The sequence below is a fragment of the Tympanuchus pallidicinctus genome, unplaced genomic scaffold (assembly GCF_026119805.1).
Source record: "Tympanuchus pallidicinctus isolate F22 unplaced genomic scaffold, pur_lepc_1.0 scaffold5, whole genome shotgun sequence".
Lineage (NCBI taxonomy): Eukaryota > Metazoa > Chordata > Aves > Galliformes > Phasianidae > Tympanuchus > Tympanuchus pallidicinctus.
Genome location: NW_026294769.1, coordinates 48471469 through 48486552, shown reverse-complemented (window position 1 = coordinate 48486552; position 15084 = coordinate 48471469). Strand labels below are relative to the sequence as shown.

The 15084-nt window shown below is 41.4% G+C and overlaps 1 protein-coding gene across 6 annotated transcripts in view; it reads left to right on the top strand.

The window, feature by feature from the left end:
* TPD52 (tumor protein D52) overlaps nucleotides 1-15084 on the top strand; it is a 40347-nt gene that overhangs the window by 21614 nt on the left and 3649 nt on the right. For 3 of the 6 annotated variants that reach the window (XM_052704026.1, XM_052704023.1, XM_052704025.1), the window contains exons 2-5: nucleotides 7266-7381; nucleotides 8867-9015; nucleotides 9790-9891; nucleotides 10912-10938. In XM_052704026.1, coding sequence (XP_052559986.1) covers nucleotides 7325-7381; nucleotides 8867-9015; nucleotides 9790-9891; nucleotides 10912-10938 — 335 coding nt within the window. In that variant the 5' untranslated portion in view covers nucleotides 7266-7324. Of the gene's footprint in view, nucleotides 1-2428; nucleotides 2769-7265; nucleotides 7382-8866; nucleotides 9016-9789; nucleotides 9892-10911; nucleotides 10939-15084 lie in introns of those variants that run through there. The other 3 variants (XM_052704021.1, XM_052704022.1, XM_052704024.1) reach the window with 3 other exon arrangements.

Here is a 15084-nt window from a genome sequence, read left to right as displayed (position 1 = left end):
CTCTCAGCATGGCTGCTCTCAGTGAGTTCTTCTGCCAGTCTTCAAAGGAGATTGCCTCAACTGAATCATAGAAGTGCATCACCTTGCACTTGGCATTGTTAAACCTCATTAGATTCTCATGTGCCCACTCTTTGAGCAAGTCCAGTGGGAGGCTGATGGGAAATATAGGTGGCTTGTTTGGGTGCTGCTGTAGCAACCTAGCTCTATGGCAACCTAGCTTAATCTGAGCAAAGAGACTGCGCATTAGCCAGGGTGAAAGAATTCAGTCTTTAACCTGGAAGCTTAGATATGTAATGTGTCAAACTTTCCCTGACGCCTGAAGTGACAGTGGAGTGATGGGCAATGCCTTGAACTCATCTTGGTTTACGGTGCTGGTGAATAGCAGAGTTTGGCTCATACACACTTCTATTGTGATGTAACTGGTGTCCGGATCAGAGCTCTCAGGCTGTCGATCTGGATGTCAGTAGGGATCTGAAACCAACTTTGGTGCAGTGAAGATACAGGAAGAGTGCCAGGGCCAGATTGTTTATCCTCATACCGTTCATTAGAAAGCGATGCAGGGAGTTTCCTGTAAGAGACAAGAATGTAAGTATAGACTTTAACTAAATGCCCTTGGCCAGGAAATGGTATTCCTAGCTGTTAGTGTTAGTGAATGAATCTCCATTAGAGGTTCTTTTTCCTGCAGTCGCTATTTCTAACAGTCATAATGTGCTAGCATTGATTAGTTTACAAAGAATGAGTCTCTGGGGTGGTTAAACTCACCTTCGTGCTTTCTGTGTCAGGAGAATGACAGCTGATTACATCCTGCTTTTCCACCTTGCCACTTCTAATAACTTTTCATTTGTCTAATCCAGTTAGTGCAGCTCCTGCGTGAGCTTTTGTGCAGGATAGTGTGAAGAAAGGCTGCAGAACAGTGTCGGTAGCTCTTCATGTTGATGTGTTTGGTTAGCAGCCTATGACTGCTGCAGCTATGGTACTCTTCTCTACCTTTTCTGGATGCTTAAACCAATACCTGTGACCAGAGGTTTGACCTTTGTTAGATAAATTTAGTAATATTGTAATACTGTAATATATAAAAATAAAAAATCTGTGTGGTGCTCAAGTCACATGTCAGCAATGCAGAGGGACATCATATTCTTGTCTTTTGAGTGGATTTGGGAAATAGTGGGGATCTGTATTTCGGGCTGCTGTACTCGCATTGTTAGGAGCCTGCAGGTTGCCTGCTCCAGAAACCAGGTTAGGTCTGCAGCCTAAAGGACTGCTCTTTAATTAGCCTGGAGGTCTGCTCCTGCGGTGGAAAGGAGGAGTTAAAGCTAAAGTGGTGTGCTTTCTTCTGGTATCCCTCGGGATCACACTGACTTGAGTATGTGGCAGCACTCCTTTGTTTTTTATGGCTGTGCAGAGAGTGGTGGAATGGCTCTGGTCAGATCTGCCCTACAGTGTCACTTTTGGGGGGTGGAGGGGGAGAAGATTAGCTTACATCTGATTGTACTCCTGTGTGTTCAGACTGCAGTTCACAGCCGAGGCACAAAACATGGAGCTGGGAGAGCTCAGTGAAGGAAACTGCTTAGCTGTGAAGCTGCTCTCTTGTTAGTGGAGCTGTGTTTGCAGTGGAAGGAGCTGACCTTAGGGGGAGAAAAAGTAGGAAAGAGCTGCAAAACTGGGCTAAGTGCCTCTTTTAAGTAAGAACTTCTGCTTCCCAGGGCTGGATCTTTATAGCACGAAGTCAGATGGCTTGCGCGCGCTGGTCTTTCTTCATAGTATACGTGTCAAAACAAATAGATTTTGTCATGGCCATGTGTTCCGGTGTTACCGGTTCCTGGCTTAAAGCTGGCTGCTATGAGTGACTGCAGCTCTAAGGGCACAGGGCAGTGTGCTCCTATTTATTTTAAGAAAGGAAAAAAAAAAAATAGGCCAAACACGTCTCATACGTGGGTATGTTTAGCCTCTTGGGCAAATACCATAATGCACATCAGCACCTTCCTAAAAAAAAAATAAGCCAGGCAGATATCGGTGCAGCCGTTGGAGGTGATTGCTGTTACCTTCAGACTCACCCTGCAGAGTGATGCTGGGCAGTGGGACTGAATTTAGCCACTGGTTGCTGCACTGCTGGGGAATGCTGGGGAAGCAGAGCTATGCGGGCAGAATTTTCCATTAATCAGAGGAAAAAGTCCTACACAGATGGTATACAGGATAGATTACTGCGGGTAATCCTTTTGTGTCCTAGAAGATTAAGGAGATCCTAGTGTAGCTGCTGTCAGCTGACCTTTTTTTATTTAAATGATTGGAAATTCATGATGCGGTCCTGCAGGAAGGAGGAAGGCTTCTCCAGCAGCCTGGGAGCAGCGCACCGTGGGTGTTTGTTAAAGGCACGGTCTCTTTGAGTCCGGCTCTGGTTATAAATTGACAAGAACTCAGTCTTGTGCTGTGTAAACAGCAGAAGCTACAACATGGTTAAGAAATTACTTGTTGGACGGCTGCATCGAATTTAAGAGAGGTGTTGGCTGAATTTGATGAGGTACAGCGAGAGCCGGGTGAAGAAACAGGGGGTGAAGAAAGCCCCGTGCTCTGGTGCGGCTGCCCAAAGAGAAGATGCCTCCTTCAGTAGAAGCAGAGGGTGGTGGTGCTCTCTGAGCTTCCTGGCATGGATCTGAACGAGGATTACAAGTCACCCTTTGATTTCAATACAGGAGTGGACAGAAACTACCTTTACCTGTCACCTGGCATAAACCTTACTCCACCTGAGTCACCTACGCTGACCAAGTCTGGTAACTTCTTTTTAACAACTTATGTGGGAAGCTCGGTGGCTGAGATCTGTAGAAAGGTGATTTGGCTGAAAGATAGATTAAATGAAGATCAAAGTCCTGCTGGTAACTGTGGTGATCTGTTAGCTTTGGTATGTCATGTAGGTCATGTCTCATTTACCAGCTTCGGCTAATTTTTTCAACTCTGTAGAGAAGCAATCTTAGGGAAAACAAAGTAAGCAATAAAGTTAGGAACAGAAGGGCAATATCTGCAAGATATTGTAGCCAGACTATTTTGACTGTTAGATTTTTATTTATTTAGTGAAGAGGAAAATGCAGGAATTGCGTACTTAAGCTATCTAGAGCTCTGAAGTTACTTCATTGCTGCCACCTTGGTATAAAAAAAACCCATGGACTGCCAGAAATACTTTCTAAAACATGGGTTCTGTTCCACCTAGCATTTGAAACGCCATATATTTTACCCATGCATGCACTTGGTGTACTTGCCAGTGGCTGCTGCACGCTGTGCTGCAGGAGCTTGGTGCTAATTCCAGCCTGCTTCCAGCTGGTAACCTGGTGTGCACATAGCCAGCACCATGCCTCTTGGTGCAGCCTCGTCTGCTTTTTGCCATCTTTCTTCCATGCTGTTGCATATTATTTTCCAGTTCCTGACTCTCCAGGGTAATTATAAATACAGAAAGCTTAGCTTTTTCTTTTTTTTCTTTTTTTTTTCCTTCCTCGTAGTCTTGCTCTTTAAAATTTTAAAGTGTGTCCTCTGAGAAGGCTCTGCTTGAATAAAACCAAACTTCTGCATGACCTAGATGAACCACAGAGTGCTGAAGAGCAGCAGTCAGCTCTGCATCTCACCCCTCCTCTAGGGGGGCAGCAGCTGTCCTCTGTGTGTACTGCTGATGTATGGCAGTAAGCACCAACCTTTGCTGCTTTCATATTCATTCACTTTGATCTTTGCTTAGGAGAAGCCCAAGCTGGCAAAAGAAAACCTGACTGCTACTTTCACTCAGACAAATGGGTTGTACTTCAAATTTGATCTTATATATTGTGAATAAATATACTCTGTTAGTCACACTATTCAAGTCTTAGAAATTTAGCATCATTCCAATAGCTTGTTCTTCTGAGCTCTAACAAGTACCTTTTGTCAGCTGTGTAGTGATCAAAAGGGACTCATCTTGAGTATGTTAGCACTGCCTGTCTGCCTGAATGTAGGCTTTGGAAAGGCTAGCCCTTCCCCACCCCAGAGGCTGCTGCTCATCTAAGTGACCAGTGGTTCCTTAAATGGCTTGTGTTTACGGCTTATCTCCAAATTCAGGCCAAGAAGTGGTGGTACTTTAGGTCAGGATAAGTAACAAACTTGCTCTGAAGATAAACAAAGCAAACCCCAGAGCAGAACCTGAGTGAAAGCTTCATGTTTTGTCTACTCTGGAAGAATAATGTGGGCTTAGATTCTGTTTTCCTGACTGCTCATGATTTCTATAAGACTCAACCAATTAAATTCTCAATGGCTCTATTTGATTAATTTAACTAGATTTAGTAAACTTTTGTGACTATATGTCAGTCTTAGAAATACGGACACCTAAATACTGACCTTAAAATGATGCAGGTTTTCCCAGTACAGGATAAGTGTTTCCAACTATTGGGTTATCTCTACAGAATTTTCCCTTTGCTTAAGAGACTAGGAAAGATCATGCTAAACTCGATTGTAGCAGAGTGTCAAATGCGTTGTTTTTTCAACTCCAAAGTAAAGAACTGTCAAATAAAAATAAAGCATTGCCTTCCAGTAGTGCAGATGCACTGCGTCCTACAAGTATTGAAGTGAGAAATGGGAATAAAACAAGTGTAGAGGTGATTGGTAATGAGAGCATAGGTGGCTGGATAGACATGTTAGTTAAATGGCAGGGCGGCAGAGAGCAAGAAGGGGAAGATGTGATGGGATGAACTGGGTGAGGTGTGGAGGAGTCTCAGTAGCAGTTGATTTCCTATCTTCCTAAAGAATCCGTGCATATAGAGGTCTCTTCCTGCTCCTTAACGTTTTCCTTCTCAGTGTTGAATCTCAAGTTTGGTGATGTGCTGCAACAAGCAGCATAAACTGCATTAATATACCAGTTTTCCAAAGGGTGTATGCCCAAAACAAGCTGTTGATGCAGGAGATGATCCAGCACGTTTTGCTGCTGCTGAATTCACTTGATCTATTTTTGGTGAGCTAATCCAGATGACTTTTCATAATGAGATTGGACAACCTCTCAGTGGGATTTGCTAATGCTCCATAGTCAGTGTGCTCTTTAGTGCCTGAAAAGCTTCTGCTGTTTGGTTTTGAAAGGGCGAGCTCTGTAGCCCCTGAAAGGACTGCGCCTGGAGGGTAGGCTGACAGTCAAAGGCCAACATAGGGGAAAAAGTGCAATTTGAATTTCTTCCTTCAGTTGAACATGTGTAATTAATAGCATAGATAACGATCAGATAAAAAGTTAGGCATTCTTAACAGCTTGATGCTAAGAAAAGGAAATATGTTCAATGTCCCACAACCAGATAATTTATCTGTAGAAGAGCCGTAGTCATTTGTGTTCAGGGTTGTAGTGCTGTGCTTTGATTTAGACATTGAACTTAAATCATTTTTTCCTTTCCTTAAGCTTCTGCCAGAAAATAATTGGGAAACCTGTAGGCAGTTATGTTTGTGTAAGGCAGATGTAAATTTCTGGGAAAACGTGATACTGATTTTGTGCTCCCCCATCAGTAACTCTGCAGCTGCCTTGCCTCTTAGAAATGTCTGCCCATAGAGCAGAGAGCAGAGTTATTCTTTGTACAAATACAGGTAGAAAACATACAGGAAATAATCTGTGGAAATTGAGCTTTACTTGTTATTTTATAGGCTTTACAACTGCTATCTGCTGCGAGTATTTTGCAGATATACAACCTTGTAGAATCTATTTTTTTTTTTTAACAGACTTTTTGACTTGATTGTCAAAATATATCTATCAAAATATATCTATTTGATACCGAGTCTTACAAGGAAATCAGAGGAATGGTCTCATTGCTCGTTAATGAGTTGCTGGATTCCCAAGCCAAATAGTGTCGTGTAATGCCATCAAAAGCTGCTGAAATGAGAGTGGAATTGCATCTGGTTAATTACTGTAGTGATTAGTAAGGGAATGTTAAATAATGTGTCCTCAGCTAGTCTGGATGAATGTATGCTTTGAACTCTATGAAAGGATAGAGAAGGCAATTGTTCTCAGGTTACCCGTGGCGCTGCAGTGCCAGGCTGCTGCGAGCAGAACGGCTGGCTGGGGGAACCATGCCTAACTGCTCCAGGCCTGATTTACTGCTCTCACACACACTCATGCACACCTCTCTATCCCTACAAACAAAATATTCCCCTTAGTTTAATTTGTTGAATTTTAGAACTTGAGTAGAGTGGTAGTCCTGGGATGCCATTTTTCTGCAGATTGGTCTTTTGCAAATGAGCGTAGGATTATTCGCTGTGGTGAGCTGTGTGTTTAAGTATCCACGGCAAAGCTACAAAATGGGAAATCTTTTGTTGTTCACTGCGTGCTCAGCACAGAGCAGAGGAGCTGAGGGGAGGCCTGATGGCGGCTGCAGCTCCTCACAGGGAGCGGAGGGGCAGCGCTGAGCTCTGCTGTGTGTGACAGCGACAGGGCCCGAGCTGTCACAATTCAAGAAGCGTTTGGACAACAATCTCAGATATAGGAGATGGTTGGACTCAATGGTCCTTGCAGGTCACTTCCAGTTTGGGAACTTCTGTGATGCTGTAATTGCTGTAAGAAAGCGTCTAACTAAGAGTAGGAAACAAATTGTGAACTGAGTGATGAAAAGGAGATTGTTCTCCCTCCTTTGCCAGAAGCTGTGAAGGACCACAGGGGTGTTTCGTACAGAAGGAACTGGTGGAGTTTTGGTTTCTGGATTTGGAAGGGGAGAAGGAAAAGGCATACACTAAGGACAGAAAGTTGCGCAAGATCCAAGGGAAGAGTTCCTACTTGAGGTGTAATCCTTTTCCTGCTGCTGCTGAACTTGCTTTTGTCTATGGCAGATCTTGTTTTAGTGAGAAGAGAGGGGAGAGACTTTTTAGAAGGGCATGTAGCAGCAGGACAAGGGGAAATGGTTTTAAACTGGAAGAGGGTAGATTTAGACTAGATATCAGGAAGAAATTCTTTACTGTGAGGATGGTGAGAAACTGGAACAGATTGCCTGGCAAGGTTATAGATGCCCCCTCCCTGGAAACATTGAAGACCAGGCTGGCCGGGACTGTGAGCAACCTGGTCTGGAGGGAGGTGTCCCTGCCTATAGCAGGGAGTTGGAACTTGGTGATCTGAGAGGTCTCTTCCAACCCAAACCATTCAATGATGATAATGCTTGGGGAATGTGACTCTGATGTCCTCTCATTAGTCTTTATTATGCACTGCCATAAAGGGGCTGTACATCAACTGCTGTACATCCATCTGCTATCTGGGCAGCATGTTTTGATTTGGCTTTTAACATTTTATTTACCACTAGGGCTGCTGAGAGCTGATTCTATACCTGAGGTTGGAGAGGATGCTGCTGCTACAGTTGGCATGTCAGAAACTCTCTCTGAAGAAGAACAGAATGAGCTGAGAAAGGAGCTTGCCAAGGTAAATCTCTTGCAAGTAGTTCTTAACTGGTTTTGAGAACAAAAATCTGCTGTAACAATGTCTGTGAATGCACAGTCAGTGCTCTTTGTATTCCCTCTGAATCTGGGTATGGGATTCTTCTGTACTGTAGCATGGAGAGTGATGAGAAAAGGAAGGTATCTATGTTAAATCTATGAGGAATTAAGCTAGAAGTAATTAGCATACAGTGCTTAAAACAGAATCTGTAAGTGTGTAACGTTTTTCCCCTTATGTGAGAAGCAAGTAAACAAGGCTGTCAAAGAGAAAATTATTTGAAGCCAAAACCAAATATAGTCTGAACTGATGTGGTGTGATTTAAAACTGTTATTTTCATGAAGGATGCTCTGTGTACACTGCTTTGATGATGGCTAATCATGTAACTGTTTTTGTCCAGAATTTGTAGTAGCAGAAAGATTAAAAGCAATAGAAATAGCACTTGTTGAGGAACAGCCAAATATTCAAGCCTGCTGATTACATGTAAAATGTTGTCAAAGTCAAGATTCATTGAGTGGCTGGTTTTTTTAATTTTATTTCTTCTCCTTTGTAGCTCCCTGCAAACTTAAGCTTAAGTTTGGCGTACCAACGTTAGCTATGAAATAAATGTACAGCTGTATTCAGTACAGCCTTGTGTTTGGTAGTTCTGAGTATATTCCATGCTGAAAGAATCAATTGAAGACTGTGGGGGAAATCCAGTCCTAGCAGGGTGTATCATGCTGATTTTCAGAGGTATCCAAAAGGAGGTACATTGAGGTAATGAGATTCCTTCAGGGGCACCTAAATGAGTGAGCAGCCTCATGTCCTGCAGTAGTGTGGTCCAGTGTGGTAGGGATAGATGCATGCCTTTGGCTTTTGTCACACCTGTACAGCCTATGGATTAGTGCTGTAAAACTGTGACGTGTCTAACCATGCTCTGGCCATGATTCTGAGAGACTCATTTGGCAATTTATGTAAATGAGAAAGTGCACACACAACGGTTTCTTCTAGTTACCAAGCAAGTTTTGGTATGGTGTATGGGTTGCTTTTTTTTTTTTTTTAAATTGCTTTGTCTGCCACTGTTTCCATTCCCTCCTCCCCCACTTCCTCTCCAAGTTCTGTCAAGCAAGGAGGCAAACTTGTGTGGAGCAGATACTCTGAGCTTCCTGGAGCATACAGGCTTGGCAGCTGTCCCAGGTTTGACTAATCTTCATGCTCCACGTAGGCCAATGCTGTCAGAAGGTACTGATTTCTAACCATACAGTCTCAGTGCTACCTGCTTCCTAGTGTGCACTGAACTGATAGAGCTAGCTGCAAGTAGACTGCTTTCTGACTAACAAACTCCATTTTAGTAGTCGGAAACAATGATGAGGCAATGCTAAAAACACATTATCCTTTCCATAACTAATGTCTAGTAGATGTTTTCATGAATGCATAGTTTTACAACAATGTAGATCACTTATTAACTCAATTCTCTTATCTCTGCTGCAACAGGTGGAAGAGGAAATCCAAACACTCTCACAAGTGCTAGCTGCCAAAGAGAAGCATCTAGCAGAAATCAAGAGAAAGCTGGGAATTAACTCATTACAGGAACTAAAGCAGAATATCACCAAAAGCTGGCAAGATGTTACATCAACTGCAGCGTATGTACTGCTTCCTGATGATAGTCTGTCCCAGCTGTTGAAGTGAAAACTATGCAACTCATACATCTAAATACTCGACTTTTGTGAAACAAGCTGAGTGTAGATAAAACAGTGCTAAGTTGTACTAAGGTGAACCTGTGGGAGTTGTCATAGGTTTCTTCCAAGAAGGCCATAGCTAACCCTACTGGCCGTATCATCTCATGAAAAATTATTGCCTGTAATTTGGGCAGTTCTAATATATTTGACTAAAAGAACTGAGATGCGACTGCTGAGATATCCCAAGTCCAGCAGAGTTCTTTTCTGACCTGAGAAAATGTAAACGTAGTTCATGTAGGAAGAATACAATATCACTATATTCCAGCAAAACAAAACTTTTCCTTATAGTTCAGAGTACATCTTACTACATGATCTTTTCTGGTGAAAATTGTTTTTCACAAAGCCATTTGGCGTGAATTTTAGATGTTTGGCACCAAAAGTAACATCTGCCATTCTTTGTGTTTGTGCAGTGTTTTTTCTGTTTTGAAAGTCCCCACAATAGCAGAAAATCACGTGGGTGGGGTGGCAGATGCATCTTGGTGAACCTGATTGGAAATCTGAGGTTGCAGAGATGCCATTGCCAGAAAGGACTTCAGGAATTCAAAATAGCTTCTCAAGTGGCTTGTTTACTCCACCTAAAAGTTGTAATATACTTCTGGGTTTGAAACAAACTTAATGTATACTGGAAAGTTCCTTATGTCCTATTAAAATTACAAATTTAATTTTCTTTGAACACAGGTACAAGAAAACATCAGAAACCCTGTCTCAGGCAGGTCAGAAGGCTTCTGCTGCATTTTCCTCTGTTGGTTCAGTCATAACGAAGAAGTTTGAAGATGTCAAGTATGTTTCTTTAACTTTTAACAAGCAGTTGCCCTTCTTTATTGAAACAGATGACTGCTGAATGTTGTGCTGTTAACGTACCTAGCACTTCAAAAAGTTAATCTGTCACGAACCTTCAGCATGTCTTAGGAATGCTGATTGATTTGCTGCAAAATCTGCTTGTGTGCGGATGAATCTCTTCACTGATGCGGAAGAGTTACGTGGTGTGTATTTCAGATATGTGAGAAAATCAACAAAAGCTGTTACCTACACTGCTGCTCTGATTTTTCTGATGGGATTGCTGATGGCAGCATTCCTGCCTGCTTCTGTGTGCCCAGTGCACATGGCATCATCACTTCTCTGTTTTTTCTCAGCTTGTGGAACACCACCTTTAAACAACCAATGTCTTTATCTGTCCTTTCCTGTTTTGATTTTTTTTGTCTTGTGTTGTCTTGGATGTGTGTGGATTCCTTTTAAGGTGTCTTACTTCTTTGTAAGCTGTTCCACCTTACCACAGTGGCTTGATTTTATTACCTTTTAAAAGACTACTGATATTTGTTAATTCCTAAATATTGGTATACAGCAGTATATTTTGACTGTGTCAAATGAGAAAGTCCTGTCATGCAAATTAGGTAAGTTTGGTGGTAATTTTTAGCATTAAATGCGCTGTTAGCTGCATGGGGATTCTTCCTGGATGCAAACTACTCATGTGCTTAACTTAGAATTCTGTGATTATATAATTTCTACAACAGGAACACATAATTACTCATCTCAGTTTCTAATTTGCTGTGAATAGTGGATTAAACTTACTTTTCAATTACTGAGCAAGTCACAAAATCACAATCTAACAGAATATTGCTGCATTGGTGGACAACAGTGTAATAAAATCAGCCATTGGTTTTCAAGTGCTGCCATTAACCTCCTTCTTGCTTCTTGAAGATCAGTGAGAAACTTTGAGGTGGAGCAACGTAGTTCAATATTTTGCTTCAGATTTATCAGAACTTCCTTTCTCTCTTTAATGCTTACTCTGGCATTGTGCAGACTACAGGCATTTTCACATTCCTTTAGGTAAGGTGGGACGCAAGAATTTTTTCTGAAACTAAGCATGTAGTCAGACTGCCTCCATTAAAAGCTTTTAATGAGTTTTATCTGTAAAAGGTAACTTCTTTTTTTCTCCAGTGTTACTGTAAAACTGCAATTCATCTGATGTCAGGGAAGATCCTTCTTCATGTTCACCTGGTAACTGTCCCAGAACATGAAATAGTGATGATACGTAATAATCAATTAGTCTCTATTTCTTATTTAAAAGAAAAAAAAAGGGAATCTGTGAAAATTAGTCTGAATTGTTTTTTTTTTTGAGATGAAATTTGTCTTTGAGGTCAATGGCGTGCAGAATTCCTCCTTTGTCTGTACAGTGTTTGTGCGCTGAGAGTAGAAATTTTCCCTTTTTGGTGTGTATGACAAGAGTTGTTTAGTGTTGTGGTTTTACTCAAATCAATGGAGTCTAAGTCTAAAATAGTTGATGAATTCATTGGTCACAGTTTGTCTGATGAAACAGTCTTTCAGCTGAATACTTTATCAGCTCCAGACACAGGATATTTTAGTTACCTTGCCTGCAGTGTGTTTCATCTGCTTATTTGTAAGCAAATACTGAGTGTGAACTTTTCAGTAGTTAACTTGACTATATAGCAACTTCTTATCTTATATTCTGTCCTCTGTGCACTTCAGTGTCTGACTTCATCTTTTTGACTCTCATTAAATAGCCACAGACAGTATTAAGAGGTGTAGGTATCTGGCTCCTAGAATACTAGTGAGGAGTTCTAGCCCTGTCTGTAGTGCCTGGGAAGTTGAGTTTGTTCAAGCAGAAGAATAGCAGCCCATCTTAAATCTCATCTTTGTCATCAGTAAGACAGAGGGAGACTGGGAGGTGTCTGTCTCTCAGATGCAAGGCTTAGCTGCTCACTTGTCAGGGTTCAGCTTTCTTCCTAAAGGCTGTGGTGTTGCCGTGCTTGTATTGGTCTGCTCATTTGATGAGGACGAGCACAGACTCAGAGCTTTCTTCTGGCCTGAAGAATTTAATACCTCAATATGCAACCATCTGCTCAAGTTGGAGTACTCAATGCCAACATAGCTACTATCAGAACCTGTGCCACTGGAAGGGGTGTGACGGAGCCTAAGTAGTAACATTTTTCTTGCATTTCTTGGGAGAAATCGCAGCAGTGGAAATTCAAAGTGTGAATATAAATTCAGGTGGATTTTAAATAAATAAAAATAGTGCTGTTCTAGGTCTTAACTGCACTTAAACAAGAGATTAAAAACACTTAGGGTGTTTTGCTTTCGTAAGGACCAAATTCTACCGGGTTCAAACAGTGAATTCAGGTCGGGTTGTAACATGACTACTGAAGCAGTGCCTACTACAAAGGTAGTACAGCTCTGAACTTTAGAAGCATATAGATGTCAAAGTCTTGTCCTGGAACTGAGAAGTGATGGGCCTGATACTTGAATAAGTACTGAACATTCAGGTGCATTTTCTTAAATCATTTTCTTTCCTTGTGACTTTGTTTCTTGCACTGTTTTAGCTTAGTGACTGCTCAGCTGTAATAGTGTGATTCCTTCTGTGCTGGACTACTTCTATGTATTCCATGCAGCTCCTCATTCTTACAAACTGACTTTGGAAAGAGTTGTACCTGGAAGCAAGGGGGCTAGCTAATGGAGCTGGGGTGAACTTGAAAAGTATGGAAATAGAGAGCTGATAGTGTGAATTCAGGTCACTATTGCTTTCATTGTCTGTCTTCTGGTTTTTGTTGGAATTGAAAACTCTGTACCTTCTTAGGTTTTTCTTAATACCTTTATTCTTCTTGATATGAGTATCTTGATTAACTGGACATCTTGTAAAGGCAGCATGAGCATTATAGGCAAAATAGCAGTAGTACCAGGATTGCAGGTCCTAGTAAGCTTCCTGAGCAATCGTAACTCTGCTGCATCCATACTGTGGAGCAGAAATACTCATCTTTACCCTGTTTGCAGGTCTTAGAATAATTTCCTTTGCTTGCTTTGGGAACAGTATATGATCATGGACTTCTAAATGTCGCAATTTATCAGCATATCAACTGGAAACCCAACTATTAACAAAGGAAATAACCAGTGCTTTTGTTTTCTAGGGAGGGACACTGACACATCTCCCTGTGCATTTTCAAAATGTACTGTACAGTGTAGTGACTGTAAAAATAATCATTTCTAAAGTACAAAGTGTACAAAAGTGTATGGAAAACTAGAGAGCAACTTACTATACCTTTTTTGTTACTATAGGGACTTGATGATGGGTGTTATAAAAAGGGCTTCTAGTCTTCAAACCATCCTACTTCTTGGACTGGTTGAGTGCTTTGTGGTACTCTGTCACTTGGGAAAAGAAAAAAGGACTTGTCTTTGTAAAGTTCTTCAATATTTTGTCTTGCTTCTTTGCGCTAGTTGAATAAATGATTTGATGTTAAGGATAAACTTCACTTATCTAATCCAGTTCTCTTGCAAACCGGATGATTCTGTGCAAAAACCATCTATTCTGGTTATACTTTACACATATTGAGGATGTTTTGTGAAATATATTGCATAACAAGTTAACTTTTCGGGATGTGAATAGTTCTTCCATTAAAAGATCTCTGTGGGACTGAGCTAAAGTTCTCTAGGTAGCCGTTAAAAGATAAGCAGTATAACACAGCTTGCTGCTTTTCTGTGCAAGCAGATTGTAAATGTGGAGAAACAGAGGTAATTTTCACCCTCTTTAGTCTTTAACTTCTCAATTAGAGAGGCACTTCTTGCAGGGTAAGTGGAAGTGGCTCAGCGTGACTGCATGAAGATTTAGGTAACATCAACCTACTTCTATGCTGAAACTTGGCAAGAGCAGCAAAACCAGAATGTCAGTAATCTGAGTCAAAGAGCAAAGAATGCAGATGGTGCTCGTGAAGCTTGTCATCTTTGTGCGCTCTGAAAAAACTTGGCTCAACTCAAAACACCAGTGAAGATGAGAAACAGCAGAAAAGGGCTTTAGGGTAAGGGGATGAAACGTGGCTCATATGGCTGATGTGGTGGGACAGCATCCAGCCTCTGTGAATCTGTTTCCCAGTACTCTGCACCCACAAAATCCTTCAGATGTGCATCTGCCTTAAGGGATCCCAACCTTAAGGCAATTTGTTTGTGTGTGTTTTTTCTTTCTATCACTGTTGTTTCAATGAGCCTCTGATACCTTCCTGTGCAATGAACATGGAGCCCTTTGGCATCTGTGAATGTACTTCCCATTGTGCTGCGATACTACTTTGGCTTCTGAAGGTGAATCCTGTGAGGATTTTAGTTGCTGCACCGCACCCTGGCAATTGCTTGAAACAGATTCTCTTGAAAGATGCCATAAAGCCCAGCCAAGATTCAACATCCTGAATTACTGTGAAAAACAGGTTTTTCTAACTTGCTGCTGTGATATTTGACAAACATTTAATATGTAAGGCTAGTTTGTCTGAAGAGTAAATACTGATTTTTCAGCGCATGAAACTGTTGGTCTTAGAAGTTACCTGGGAGCTCCATAATACAACTGCAGTCATTTTATAGGAATAGGTACATGTTGTCAGTAGACAAACAGTTACAGAATGGCAGTGTGGGCAGCTTACAGGAATTTTCATGAGTTTCAGAACAGCATTGGAGCTAGAACTTTCCCCCTTGTCCCTACCCAGAAGCTGATCTTGAATATAGGTGGATGGAACTGCTCTCTCCTAATAGTTGATTTTATATTGATGAGTATGAAACTTCTGTGTTGTAGTGAAGTGGGAACTCTGACTGTCAGACTAATCCTTGGAGCAGGAGGACTTGACTGATAGCTGTTGAGTGTTTGCCTTGTATTTGATATCATCAGAACTGTAAATGCAGCATGTCTCATTGCTTGAAGACTTAACAGGTAGACAGACTGCAGCTTAAAAAAAAACAACACACACTTACTAACAAGCATGGCACTTGAATATTTTTAGAAAGGAAAGAATTGTTGCAGCTTTTGCTCTTTTGTACTTGTGTGTGTGTGCGTGCATGGCTAAGCAACTTAAAAAAGCAAAACCAAACATTTGATGTGATGGACTGTTTACCAAAGGTGGTGTCCAAAAGTCATCTTTCTAAGCCAGTTTTTCCTCTGTCATTTCAACTAACTTCTTGCTTTCTTTTTTTCCTTAATGCTGGCAA